Source organism: Calypte anna, chromosome 14 (genome assembly GCF_003957555.1).
Source record: "Calypte anna isolate BGI_N300 chromosome 14, bCalAnn1_v1.p, whole genome shotgun sequence".
Classification (NCBI taxonomy): Eukaryota; Metazoa; Chordata; class Aves; order Apodiformes; family Trochilidae; genus Calypte; species Calypte anna.
Genome location: NC_044260.1, coordinates 14,807,063 through 14,821,837, shown reverse-complemented (window position 1 = coordinate 14,821,837; position 14,775 = coordinate 14,807,063). Strand labels below are relative to the sequence as shown.

Below are 14,775 nucleotides of genomic sequence, written 5' to 3'. Positions count from 1 at the left end.
GGCTGGGATTGCAGTAGAGAAATTGTAATGCAAGAAAACACAAATATTGCTTCAACTATTTACTGATTTTCTGTAATAGCAACATTAAAAATAGGCTCTGGGGTTTGGTTGTTTTGTTGGTTTTGTTTGTTTGTTTGGAGGATGATTTGTTGCTTTTTGAAACCTTTGTTTTGTCTTCTGAAATTGATTTTTCATGTCTGCAAGGTAAGATTGGGTTCTTTAGCAGTTACTTGTTCCAGGAATCATCCTGACTCTTTTCATCAGTTACCCTTTAGAGGTGTTTGCAGCTCAGAGATGCTTCTTCCAAGCAAAAAAGGGCAGATAAGTGGTGTCCACACACAGTTTGTGTGAAGCTGATCAAGCAACAGAAGGTTAAAAAACTAACTGAAATAATGTCAGCATGCTTTGTTTGTTGTCATAACTTCCCTTCTGATATCAGTGCTCTTGTATTGCAGCTCTGTGGAAACTTTGCATCTGGATTTGGCACAGAACTTTAGGTAAGCTTTATGTAAAATTACCATCTTTCTGGGGATAGAAACATTCTCAGCCAACTGCATGAAGCAAAACTTTGCCTCTGTGGTAATACACGTGCAAATGCAATAAGTTGGTTCAGGAAGTTGTGCTGAAGCTGCTTGTGTGTGTAACTTCCTTTACAGAGGACTTGGCTATGGCCAAAAATCATCAGAGAGCTGATCCTGCAGGCAGAGCTGTATCCTGCTCTTCTCTTTTCTAAATGGGATTTCTGGATAATACAGCTATGGAGGCACTATATAGAATAGCTTCTGGTTTTGTAGTAGTAGCAGTTCTGTTATCTCTGTCTGTTCATCATGAGCTATTTATTTCATTTCCTTGGTTGCTGTGTCCCATTCAGAAGTGTGTTGAGTTGGATGCTGCCCACAGCTGGGTGAGAATTCCATGTGGCAGAGGAACATCAGCTGCAAAAGCTGCCTGGGATGCTTGGTGGCTGCACTGGGACAGGGACAGGGACAGGCTGGTTGGGATGGTCTGGGTGCTGCCAGGCACCCTCAGCTTTGGCAGTGTTACAAGTTGTGTCATTGAGAGAAAGTGACTTTACAGAAGAGTTTTAAGCACCAAAGACATTTTCCTGGGTTCTTAAAGGCCCGTTAGAAATCAACCCAGTAAGAGATTCACTCAAATTATTTCAGTGCTGAATTTCTCATGGTTTTATTGCAAGCTCTGCAATAGCATTTTTTCTAAGTGTTTTTACTGGTCGTTGGTATTGGAAAAGTCTGGGTTTGCTAATTGCAGATTTGAGGAGGACACTGGGGTGATATTGTACTTGATTGAGCTAATGACCCTGTGAATATGTGACTCAGTAATTCAGCTGCAGTGTGCACTCAGGGGGTTGCCTCTTTTTACTGGGAGTACATAGCAAAACAAAATTGCTTTCTAAAAATATCATCTGTGGGGATGCTGTGGTAGAGAGAAGTTAACTGTGAGAAGGTAAATATGCTTTCATGTCCCATTTTTGTTCACCAAGAAATTAGTATTTACTGCAGCATTTCATTTCTTTTTACATGAGTTTTCCTGTTTGCTTGGATTTGATTCATGAAACAGAACAATTTTCATTAAGAATTCCATTGCACTGAGGCCAGAAGAGAAAGTTAAAGCCAAAAGAACAGAGGTGGGCTTGAGGATTTTTTGTTTGTTTGTTTTTGGGGTTTTTTTTTATTAATAATCTAAAATACTGAAAGGAACTTGCTCAGGATGCAGTGTATGAAATAGCACAGGATGGGGATCACTGGAAGTAATGCTTTAGGATCAGCCTGAGTCTGGATCTTCAGTGGTTTGTTAGGTTGTGAAATCACTGAGCCTTTTGTGCTGCTCAGAATTACAAATTCTTACCCAGTGTTGACAACAGCTTCACAGGCTCTGACCAGATGCTAATCACTAATTAATAATTCTTTCAGCTTTGAATAATTGACAGCCCCATCTCCTGTTCAGTGACTGTTTCTGTGTCATCATTTACTAGAAATATGTCACAAAGCAGCTCTCAAACATCGTTTACATGCAGATATTTTTCTTCCAGAAATGCAGCATATAACTTGGTTGGAGTTACAGTGACAAATGAAGGGAAGGGCTCCTAGGGCACCAAACCCCATAGAAGATGTAACTGCACACAGGCATGGAGCTTGGGATCTAAATACAAATAAGGCAGTGACCAAAATATCTGGCTCATTAAGCATTGCCAAATTGAATTTTAAAACTTTTTATTATGAGAAGTCCTGGGTTGGCATTTGGTCTGTCATCCCTTCAGTTGGGTAAAAAATACTGAAAATTTTCCCCCCTATTTTCTGCCCAAACTTAAAAGTTAGCACAATGTGCTGGAAGCTAAATCTTACTCTGTTTCTACCGTGACCTGGTAACAGAGTTTGGTTACTTTTAATGTACATTATTGTATACCACATTTCTGAGCAGACAGAATTTCCCTTTTTCCTGGTGGTGGACTAAGGGAATATTGAAACTCCCTTATTCTGACAAGCATTTTCTGTTCCTTTCTCACAGAAAGAAATAAGGTCACCACAGTCAGCCCAAAGCTTCTCCTGTGTTCTAACAGGACTGACATTACTTGTTTGCATGCCTTTAATGATGTTATTCCCTTTTCTTGATCAAGAATCAAGATAATTATTGATGTTGCATGGGAAGAGAGGTACCAGTCAGTCTTAGCACAGGCTCAATCTCTGGGCCATCCATTCTGTGTCCAATCACAATACAGAATTTGTCCTGTTTTCCAGACAGACCAGTTCTTCAGCCCAAAAGAGATGCAACCATAACTTCTGTCTTGCAAGCAGGAAATATTTTGTGGTTTCATTCATTTCCTATCTCAGAGCTGATAGGATGGATCATTTTCTGGTTTGTGACTGCTAGAGAAGGACCAGTGAGAGGCCACTTGAGGTGGAAGACCAAAATCACTTGTTGGTAGGAGTTTTTTATATATCTGTTCACTAGAAGTTCTTCACCAAAAGCAGCAGTTTGGTTTCCCTTTTCCACACTGTTTCACCTTTGCATTCTTTTTTAAGATGTAGCAGGCATGCATCCTATTTAAATACAGCAAGTTATCCAAATCCAAACAGAGGTTACTGGCTGAAAAGCAAAATGGCTTTCCAAAAGTCTTTATAAGTGGAGAACCCTTATCTCTGTGATTTGTGATCAAGCCAAAGGAGATCCTATCTCTGGAGCTCTTGCTTCTTCCATATTCAACACACAGCCTGGATGAAGATGCCAAGTTAATGGTTAGGCATCTGTGCCAGGAAGCATTTCACCAGTTTGAGTTAAAGAACATTTTTGGCTTAAAATTTCAAGTAGAATGATTTTAAAATCAGCTTTCTGCTGCAGCATCTCATAAAAAGTAGACCTTAAAATGATTTGGGTGTATGTGAACCCTTCTTCTAGAGGTGTAGGGATTATTTTGGGTTTTTTATTTCATTCTGAAAGGTAGCTTCAGGTCATCTTCGCTCACTGACTGTGTGAGATTATTTATAGTCCTGTAACCTGGTCGTGGTGACATCCAGAAATGTGATTTCCACATGAGTCAGATGTAATCACTCCCTGCTTCAGGCTGGCATCGTGGCTTTGTGTGCTCATGCTTGTAGCTGTTGCATCACGATCAAAAATGCTTCCTCTGGAGAAGATCTGCACCTTCCTTTTTGGGATGCTAACCCACTGCCTTATTAGTGAAACCAGGGCAGCTCCCAGGGAGTCACTCCCTTCACACGGGGATCTGAACACCCACGTGGGGAAGGAGGTCAGGAGCTCGAGGAGATGAGGAGGTGCCAGGGCTTCAGGAGTGCTGAACAAGAGGCAGAAGTTGCCTCTCCAAAGGCAGATCTGGTGTTCAGCACAGTTCAGCACCTTGCTTTTTGTAATGTCAAATCTGTGCTGCCTGCCTAGCAAATTTAAGAGGAGTTTAAAGTACTTTAGGAGTACTTGGTACATGAAACTGCAAATAAAAAGCTTTTAATGACTTGAATAAATCCCTGTGGCAGAGATACTTGATGCAGATAATCTTCCATATCAAACTCATCCTCTCAAAGGAGTAACATTTCGTTGCTTGGATCCTCTTGCAGATCTCTTCCCAAAAGATATGGAAAATTATGAACTGTTCTGAAAGGAAGCTGAAGCATGCCCTTAACTGTGATCCATTCCTCACCTTCTGCAGCTTCATTTATTCTCTAAGATTTTTCTTCTTCTCCTCCCCTCATTTTGTTTTATGAGCCCATCCAACTGGGAGGATGTTTCTTCCAGCTGCAAAATAGGTGGCAAGGATTGTATGTCAGGGATTGTCACCATCCTGGTCACTGATAACTGGGCCTTGGCTTTAGGCTCTGACTTGTCTTTCCAGGGAGAAAGTTGGTGGGTTCATGGCAGAAGTTCTGTCCAGAAAAGCAGTTGTAAAGGAGAGGAACGAGTCTTAGTGCAGAACCTTATGGTAGGGACCTATTCTGTGACCTGGGACTCATCTCCTCCTTTCATTCCTCTCTTGTGGTTTGTTTTTTTTAATACCAAACCAATAAAATGAATATATCTTTGCTTCTCCTGAGAGAAGGATGTTAATTGTTATAAACAAAAGAAGTCATTTCCAACATGATATGCAGTCTTACCTTTAATCTGAAATTCAACCTGTAAAGCTCTCTCTGGTAAATAATTTTACTTACTAGAAACTTTCTCCTCTGAAAGCTAATAGCTACAAAGACCACAGCACATACAAGTGTTTTCAGAGCTTGTGCACCTTCATCTGTTGCACAGCTGTGCTGTGTTCTTGCTTCATCACACTTTTCTAGCCATCAGATACTTGGAAATGAACGTTCAGAAAAAGAAACTGGGTCCATAATACAGCTCAGTTGCTAAAATGTCTGCTTCTGTTTCAGAAGTGGAAGGTGTCCCCCATGGCCATGAAGAAATAAATGGAACGTAGCAATGCTTTCACATGTTGCAGAAATAAATTCAGTCTTCTTCAGCTGTTGCTACAGCTGTGCTCTGAGGTTTAATTTCTTTTGCTAACACACCTGAGAGAAACCCAGACCCTGAGACTCAGGTTGCCTTTGTTGTTCAAGGGGAAAGGTTGATGTGATGCTTTCTCTTATCAAACCATCTCTTAACTTGAAAAATACTTTACTCTGAGGATAACAGAGCACTGGAACAAATTGCCCAGAGAGGTTGTGGAGTCTTCATCCCTGGAGACATTCAAAACCTGCCTGGACATGTTCCTGTGTAATCTGCTCCAGGGGATCCTGCTCTGGCAGATGATCTCCAGAGGTCCCTTCCAACCCCCACCATTCTGTGTGATTCTGTAGCTTCAGCATCTATCTGCTCAGATCACATCTTCAGCGTTGGCATGATTTAATAGAAAAACTTAAGTGGCTCCAGAAATCCCTGCCTGCCAATCTGTCTGGTTTTAGCCTTTGTTTCCAGGCTTCCATAGGTGGTGTCTGCTCAGATGAAACTGGTGTCTTTACATCTCTCCCAGCAAGCTGAGACTGCAGACCACAGATGTCTCCTTGCTCAGAGCTGTTTGGCACTGGAAGCATCCTCCAGGATCTGCACAGGCACTTGGCAAATTGTCTAAGGGATTTGGAATACTGTGCTCAATCTTTGAGATGTATTTTTTTTAACTTTTTTCATATTCTTGGTACTTTGAGAAACTTTGTCACCACTCTAAAAGCTTCAATGGTTATAACATGTGTCAGGTGTCAGCCCAGAGCTCGGCGTTCTCTGCTCCCATGCAGTGTCTAGTGCAGGGTTATCCTCTTCCCAAACCTTCACACGTTACTGCTGAAGGCGTGCTGCCAGGGCTGCTGCTCTTTGAGGAGGAGGCAAGGGAAAGGCACCAAGAGGGGGAAAGCAGATGTTTCTGAAAATTGTATATAATTAAAAAAAATCCATAAAACTTACCCACCCATGCCCTCTGTGCAGACATGGGTGTACACACCTATCTGAGCACACAGACATTGTTAAAAACATTTTACACGTGTATTTAGAGGCAGTGCTTTTAGTTATGTGTTTAAATATAATGATAACTGTGTCCTTGGTGAAGTCCTTAAAACAGGGCTGCTGTAAAGGCTGAGCGGTTTCTCTGCTGCTGAACCTCATGGTATCCATCAGTGAGTTTAAGAATGAAATTAATTCTTTAGCATGCTTAACAGCAGGATGAAGTCATCAAAGCATATTTTAGAAATGAGTATGTAATGTGTGCTCCTTTTCCTAGCAGAGGATTTCTAACAACGGAGTAGAAATGGCAGCGCTCTAACTCTGTGTTCTCTGTGTTCTTCCCCTTCTTCTGCTTCCAGTTCCAGAAAGAGCCCGTGCAACAGTTCAGTGCCAGGTGACATGAAGAGGCCAGCAGAGCTGATCGGTCAGGAGGTGATTTTGGTTTCCTTCCTGCTGCTGCTCCTGGTCTGGTTTCTGAATCGAGAGTTTGAGGTCAGTCACCGTCTCCACTACCACGGGGACGTGGAGGCCGATCTGCACCGCACCAAAATCCAGAGCATGAGGGATCAAGCTGACTGGCTGCTGAGGAATATTATTCCGTACCACGTGGCTGAGCAGCTGAAGGTTTCCCAGAGCTATTCCAAAAACCACGACAGCAGCGGAGTCATCTTTGCCAGCATTGTCAACTTCAGTGACTTCTATGAGGAGAACTACGAGGGAGGCAAAGAGTGCTACCGAGTGCTGAATGAGCTGATCGGGGACTTTGATGAGCTGCTGAGCAAACCCCACTACAGCAGCATTGAGAAAATCAAAACCATTGGGGCAACCTACATGGCTGCCTCAGGCCTCAACACCTCGCAGTGCCAGGACGACAACCATCCCCACGGACACCTCCAGACCCTTTTTGAATTTGCCAAAGAAATGATGCAAGTGATGGATGACTTCAACAAAAACATGCTGTGGTTTAATTTTAAACTGAGGATTGGCTTCAACCACGGCCCCCTCACCGCCGGGGTCATCGGCACCACCAAGCTGTTGTATGACATCTGGGGTGACACCGTGAACATCGCGAGCAGGATGGACACCACCGGCGTTGAGTGTCGGATCCAGGTGAGTGAGGAGAGCTACCGCATCCTCAACAGGATGGGGTACAACTTTGACTACAGGGGCACGGTCAATGTGAAGGGGAAAGGTCAGATGAAGACCTACCTCTACCCAAAATGCACGGACAAGGGCATCGTGCCCCATCACCAGTTGTCGATATCCCCAGACATCCGGGTTCAAGTGGATGGCAGCATCGGGCGATCTCCAACGGATGAGATTGCCAACCTGGTGCCTTCTGTACAGAATCCTGACCAGATAGCCCACGGCACAGAGAACTCGGAAACCAAGGACGCCCTCCCTTCTGCCAAGAAGCTCCAGAAAGATGCGGGGAAAGCCGAGGAGAGGTGCCGGTTCAGCAAGGCCGTGGAGAAGTCTGACTGTGAGGAGGTGGGAGCTGAGGAGGTCAATGAACTGACAAAGCTAAATATCTCTAAGAGTGTATGATGCACTGTCAGCTCTGCATGGAGTGCTCTGTCGTTAGAAACACACTGACATTTGCAAATTGGCAGTTTTCTTTTTCAAGAGAGACCTTCTCGACACCTGGGTTGTACGTTTGTTTTCATTGCAGCGCCCGGGGCTGTGTGGATCACAGCTCTTCAGGGCTTGTTTTCATCCATCTCTCTCCTCCATGCCCCAGATCACATCCCCAGCTCCCCAGCTCCCTGTGCAACCATCTTACAGCTGAGTAGAGGATATTAAGTGCCTTCAGATATACTGCATTGGACTCCCTGTCAAGGTACAGAGGCCCCAAGTGAAATCATAGCTTTGGGTATTTATCTAATTTTAAAGAAAAGAAAAGCTGTGGTTATATCATTTTTATTGTTGTTTCTCACAAAACACTTTTTTTGGCTAATGCAGCTCCTTGGGTTTTTTATATCTCTCTGAACAATGTTTTACTGTTACAAGACCTTTTGTATGTAAACACACAAATGTGCATGTATCTACCATATGAGACTGACATAAAGTGCCAGTAATGTACCACAAAAGAATGTCTTGGCAAGGGGTGGGGGACACAATTTGACTTTGTGTTGGGCGGGAGGAGGAGTTCTGCAGTGGCTCAACATTTAGTTAGAGTAGGCTGAACAACTGCTGTAGTTTTATTCTCCTTTTACCCATGCTTTCTTCAACCTTAACGTGCCATTGTGTGCTTTGGATACACCTCTTTTCCATATAGCCAATGAGTTACTCATCTGTGGGAATGGAATAAGGGTTTGGACACCACCAGCTCTCAGGACAGGTTTCCAGAAGCAGAAGAGTGACCACCAGAGAGTTACAGTTCAGGTCCCATCAGTCTAAAGCAGTTTCATGTTTCTCTGGACACTAACTGGCGTGTGAAGGTAGGGGAAGTCGGGATCTCTAAGCTGGTCTGATTTGAAAGAGAGAAAGAGAGAGAGAGAAAAGTGAAATAAATGATTTGGGAATGCCTTTATTTATTTATTTATTTTATGCCTGATTTTACTTTGTTTGGGGGGGGAGGGCAGGTGGTTTGTGTGTGTGTGTGTGTGTGTGTATGGATGGGATCAGGAGAGATGAATTACTAACTGGGTTAATATGAGTAATGAGATGGTGTTTCAGCCTCCTTGAACTACCAACCACTGTGAGGATGTTACCAAGGCAATATTTGTTTCAAAGCTGGTGACACTTCCGAAGCCACCAGATGCCATTGAGTATCCCAGCTTCCCTCTGTACTGAACCAATGGTGCTGCACAATGTTTTTCAGGATTTCCCCTGCCCCCTACACTGTGCTTTTGCAATAGAGAAGAGAACAGTGTGCTCCCCGTGTGCCACTGAAAGCAGGAGGAGGGAAAAGAGTCTTTTCTAGTGAGCTGAGAAGCACAATAATTTCCCAGTCCTGCATATGACTCCGTGCAGGTCCTGGGGAGCAGCCCAGGAACCTGCTTGCACAGAGGGAACTGCAGGGTGGGGGCCTTGGGCTTACACCAGTTTGCCCCCTGCATGCTTCCATCACCTCCTCCACTTATATTTGATGCCCTGCTTTGGATGAGATTAATTATTCAGCCACTCCAGTTCAGCTAACTCCTTGTAACATCAAATCAAATGAAAGAATTTTTATGCTCAAAATAAGTCGATTAGCCAGAGAGGAGCTGGTGAAAGACAGTGCAGTGCTGGCTGCATTTTGGTGTCAGGTTTAATTTTTCTCTCTCTATCTTGACACTTCTCTTTATTCCCTGTGTGGGTTTTGGGGTGTGAGTAATAAACACGTACATTGTGACATTCCCATTCAGCTGTTGGAGCTCTGCCTGCCCTCCACGGTCAGCACGGAGCCCTGGAAGCTTTTTCAAACAGAAACTTGTGAGATTTCTGGATCTCACTGAACAAACCTCCTCTGCATGCTGTCCTGACAAAAGCTGTGGTATATGCATGTCTAAATTGCATATGATAGAAAAGGTCTTTAAAATTAATCTCACTTGCCCAATCTGCCAGCACACACAAGAAACCCAGGGGTGCTCATCCCCATCCCCTTTTGTCACCGATGCTGGAGCCTGTTTGGGGGCTATTCCTGATGAGCAAGGTTTTTCCCTGGGGCACGGTTTTCCAGCAGTTTTACGTTCCTTCTCCATGGGTTAAAACTATCCCCCTTCTGCCCCACCTCCCTGTAGTGGGTTGCACTTCCAACTTTCAGGTTGTATAATTCTGCAAATACCTCTTGCATCTGAAGAATGTATTCTTGAAACCATTTCTAGTGTTCTTGTTTCAGTTAGGTGTGTGTCAGTATTCCTTTTCTTACAGTAGAGGAGTAAACATGGTCCAGAATTGTTTACATGCCTTCTAGTGTTGCATTAGTGTCTCAAAGTCATTCAAACTTTTCTCCCTTTCACTTCTTCCTCCTCTCTTTCCAGATGACTCTACCCAGCATGTCTCTCTGTTTCTCAGCTGTTTGCAATGGCAGAGTTCAGTCCAGACGCTGTGGCTTCTCACTGCACAATAACTCAACCTCCACCAGCACCAGCCCTGCAGCCAGGGAGAGGTTTGCACCCTGTGAGCAAACCTGAAAGGAGAGAAGGTGCTGGAGTAGTGCCCTGCACCCTGAGCTCTGGCCTTTGCAGTGCTCAAGCTATGCAGAATACAAAAGCTTCATCCTCCAGCCTGTAAAGTAAATAGTGCTCCCATGGTGCTGCAGGAGCATTCCTGGTTTTCTGGTAACATTCAAATACCCAAACTAAAATACTAGGGCCTCTTTTATTGTTGGCACTAAGCAAATAAAATGACTCAGGGCAGAGGTAGGAGTGGGCTATGGAATCAAGGGCTGTTGTCTGCTGTGGCAGCTGCCAGCCACGTTACTCTGCCTCAGCTCTGAGGCTGGGACAGAGAATTGGGACAAGTGGGGTGGCTGATGGTTCCTCTGCTCACTGGTTGCCAGCAGTGAGCCAGCAGCAGGGCTGCTCTCAGGGGTCTGAAATCTCATTAATGCAGCGTGGCAACGAAATGGAGAAGCTGAGCTCTCAGTGTGTGGTTTGGGTTGTGAGATTTCCCAGGCATGAGGAGCTACCTGGGTTCTGTTGTAAACTGGTGGGAGCTGAACCTTTACACCTTCCCTTTATGTCCCAAATCCTCACCAAAATGACTCTGGAGGTGGTTTTCATGGCATTGGGTGGTTCTGCCTTCCTCTGCAGCCGTGACACGGGCTAGTGGGAGGCCATGATCAAAGTTCATTTCCTTACAATCTCTTCTGTGCTTGTTCTGTTAGTTCCAGCTCAGTTCCAACCCGGTGAGAAGTTGAGGAGTTGGCCATGTACCTGGAGGTGTATTCTGCAAGAGTAGTCAGTGTGTTACTGCCCTTCCTCATTTTAGGGTGTTTTAATGGTGGCAATTTAGAAATTAGCCAGAGGAAGAGGAGAGAAGGAGGAAGATTGGTGACTATTTGCCAGCCTTGCATTGCCCTCAGCTGCAGTTCACTTGCAGGAGCTGCTCTAGAGCCTCATGAGGAATACGCTGAGTATTTTCTGCAGCGTTGTCTTAACACTAGCACACAAAAATGCTTCTTTTTCTCCCAGCTGCTTCTGTGAGAGATTTCTCATTCAAAAACAAGTAAATGGCATTCCCCTGCACTTCCTGCTGGCATTTATGATTTTGAGAAGAACAGATTGCCCTGTTATTTCCCAGCATTTGGGATCATTCCCCTTTGCTAGAGATAGCACAAGTGCTGTGAGCAGGGTGGGACAGAGCTGTGGCTCCCACTGTGTCCTAGTACAAAGCACAGGAGCTGATAAAATGAGGAGGGGAGAGGCTGGACTCTCTGAGAGCTTTACAAGCAATTAAGTATTTGGATACTCTCATTTCAGGGCTAAAACACAGAAAGGAGGTGCCCAGAGCAAATATGAAAGGAGCTGTAAGCCAAACACTGTACCCATACCAGCTTTTAGCTAAAGAGCTTGATTTAAGTGGGTTTTAGGCTACCTAGCATTTTAAAATTGACAACTCTCACCTATTTCTAAAGCTTTCATTCTGAATACAGGGAAAAAAAAAAGAAAAGGAGGCAGCATAGTGGTGGGAGCTGCTCTGCACAGTAACATCTGCTTCCAGGTCTGAAGTCAGTGAGAAAAGGAGAAGATGGGGAGGAAAGCTTCAGTTGTTTTGGAGCCTGATCTCTGATTTCCAGGTGTGATGGCTCTGCCTGATTAAAGGAAAGGTTGGTTGGGTGTGGAGCAGAGCCCTGGCATCCCAGCACTTTCTATGGTGGGATAAGGGAGCCTTAAAACGAGCTTACTTGTTAAAAACCTGCTTTAACAGCATCCTCTGAACTGTTCAGAGCGACAAGAAGTTTTGTCAGTGAAAGTCAAAAACCAGGAGCTTACTTATTGTCTTATTTGAACGTAGGAAATAAAGTAGGAAATAAAATGGGGGTGAAGTAGGTTTTATCTTAGCACCTCAGTTTCAGTGGTGCTACAGAGAGGAGTTTTGAGGTTACACTCCATAAAGCTCTGGTAGAAAAAAAAAGAAAATTTTCTTCATAAAACTTTTTTTGAGTCTTTGTCAGCTGAGTGAAACTTCTGTCTTTAGCCCAGATTAGTGTCTGGGCTGTAGGGCACATTTTTGCTACTTACCTTTGAGTGTTAATGTTGGCTTTTGAGAAAGATGATATTTTTGCCAAAAATGGATCAGTATAAAGTATTTAAAGCTTTTTATTCTTTCCCCTGGTACCTTATTGTAGCTGCTAAACATTTGCCCACCTGACTGAGCCACCCAGGAGCAGGCACCAGCATTTCCACAGGCACTGCTCCTGGTGCAGGATGTTTCATCCCAGTTTTAGCAGCTGTTTCACACGTGGGTCTCCATGTTGGGAATTGGTGTTCAGGAAGTAATAGTTGGTGGTTTATGCTTCTGGAGAGGCCCCGAGGCTGCTGTGGTGGCTTTTTGTGTCTCTCTTTACATGGTTTGTTCTGTTCTCTCCCACTTTCCTGGCTCACTGCAACGATGTGGATTTTAATCTCCAGCAATTGCAGCATTGGCTGAACCTGGAGAACTGCACGAGGTCATGGCTGAGAACACTTGCTTAAAGTTTAAGGTTTTAGCTCTGACTGATGTTACTCAGACTAACCTGTCATCCAGTGATAAGCTGTGACATGCAGTGATGCTGGAGCTGAGTGTCCCAGTGGGTGAGCTCTGCTCGTGCCTCCCAGGTTTGAGTGTCAGTTCTCAAACTCTTTCAGATGAGCCAAAGCACTTTCTTAAGTTTTTCCCTCTTTTCTCCCTTAGTCACTGGTGTCTTCTCTTGTTTCTTAATGCATTGGCTCAACATCTATTAGCAAGTGAAAAGCAGTTGGTATTGATTCATTGCTGGAAGATCTAAGTGCAGGGCAGGGCAAATGCAGCCTGTGGCACATCTGTGGGTCTGCCTGGAGGGAAAACACCTCTTTAGTGTCTTTGAGACTTTGCCTTTATTCAAGTGAGACTAGAGTGTGGTTGTGATTGATTCCTAGGTAACTGTGGAACTCCATCTTGTGCTGCCTCTAGAACTTCTCCAGAGGAGCAGGTTGCAGTGTGGCAGTGGGCTGCTCTCCTTTGGATTTGGCCATGGTGCAGGCACTGGCACAATCTCCCTGGCACCAGCAGATCTTTCTCTTCATGTGTAGTAGTTCAGGAGTCCACAGTTGCCAGAGTTACCCTCTCCACTACTTAATTCCTTCAAGCTTTTGGACACCATATTGAGAGATACATGTGTACATATGCTGAGACAGAGACTTGTTACACCCTACTACAAGTACAGCTTTAAACTTCCAAAGTAATAAACTATTTAAAGCCAAGAGCCTTAGCAACTCCCAACATCTGCCAAGAGACAAAAGAGTTTCAAGTTTGTGCTGAATATTTGGGCACTTTTATGCTCGGTGGTGGGTGTCTCCTTTTAGCAAGGAGGCAGCAACAGTATCCAAAGATGACAAGGACCTTGGCCACCTTCATGAATCACCCCAGAACAGGTAGACAGGCTCCCTCCTTGTGCTCTCAGGAAAAGTCACCTCACTCTCCCAGGGCTGGTGTGATGGCTTTATGTGTTGCATTGGTTGGAAAAGCTCCCTCTTTTTGTGGAACAGTGTTTGTAATTTAGCAAAAATGATGTCTTTGCTGGCAGAGGGGATGGATTCCTCTTTTTCCACCCCCAGAGTCCTGTAGCATTGAGATGGAGAAGGAGGGATGTAGATGATGGGAAAGGTGGGTGAGTTGGGAAGGAGCTGGACCTGGTGAAGGGCTGGAGCCATAGAGCCACTGTGTTGGTCCTGCATCTGTGCCCAAGCTGCTGGGGAGGTTTGGGAAGGTTTGAGGAGCATTTGGGAGGTCTGGGAAGGTTTGAGGAGCTTTGGGGTGTTTTGCTCTGGGGTAGCCTGATGGCTGCTGGGTGCCTTTGTAAATCTGTCTTCCCTCCCAGCCTCCTGGTTTTGTTTTAGGGTTTGATGTGAGCATCAGTGGGTTATTCAACCCATCTCCTGGAGCTGGAGGGGGTCTTTCCCTCCTAGGACACATGCCAGGGCTGCTCCTCAGGGACTGCAGCACCGGGGTACAAACAGCCACTCAGAAACTGTGTTCAAATCGAGAGGCTCAAACCCAGGCTTGCTTTGGTTCACCCAGGAGCCACGCAGGCTCTGCCCATCCCCTGCTCACTTTAAAATCTATCCCTGGCTTCAGCACTGCCTGGCCTTTCATAAGCACACAGGGAGATTGTACAGAAAGCAGTAATTGACCTTTATGGAATTATTAATTGAAACCCTAATTGACAACGGTTTCGAAAGGAAAAGAAAAAAGAGAGGGGGTGAAAAAAGGCAAATTAAAACACTTTTAAGGTCTCCAGGTTAGCTGGAAATTGTTTCTTCATGATATCTCTGGTTTCTTTCTCTTTCCCCCAGTGAAGCCCCTGTTCCTGCTCCCTGCTGCCCTCCCTCCTTGCAGAGGACTGACCTGTTTACAGCCAGCCTGGGGGAAGCCGGGGGCTCGGCTGGGGCACGGGGCTTCCTCACAGCAGCTTCACTGTAAATATTCTGCCTGTGCTTCGTTGAGAAAACTGAAATGGAAAAAAGTTGTATCTGTGAAATATGAAGCTATATATGTATATAGATAAACTGCGAATTACCTGACTCGTTACTACGCTCTGTAATCAATGTATATGAAACTGTTTCACTGTATGGCAGAACATTTCACGCTATCTTAGATGTAGAAAAGCTGCGAAAAGTAACTCACAATACACTATGTCAACTTCAAATTGGTTTGCTT

General features: G+C 44.7%; 1 protein-coding gene and 1 long non-coding RNA gene across 4 annotated transcripts in view; both read left to right on the top strand.

Moving 5' to 3' along the window:
* The window catches only part of ADCY9 (adenylate cyclase 9), an 82,826-nt gene that overhangs the window by 65,819 nt on the left and 2,232 nt on the right, over nt 1–14,775 (top strand). Inside the window, exons 9-11 of one of the 3 annotated variants that reach the window (XR_003988182.1) lie at nt 456–497; nt 6,309–7,789; nt 8,228–8,495. Coding sequence is in view for 2 of the 3 variants with exons in the window: in XM_008496745.2 (XP_008494967.2) it covers nt 456–497; nt 6,309–7,497 (1,231 nt within the window). In the remaining variant the exon portion in view is untranslated. Of the gene's footprint in view, nt 1–455; nt 498–6,308; nt 8,496–14,775 lie in introns of those variants that run through there. The other 2 variants (XM_030459937.1, XM_008496745.2) reach the window with 2 other exon arrangements.
* Nucleotides 10,550–14,764, top strand: LOC115599167. Its single transcript, XR_003988183.1, has 2 exons — nt 10,550–13,825; nt 13,856–14,764. It is a non-coding gene; the product is annotated as an uncharacterized LOC115599167 (long non-coding RNA).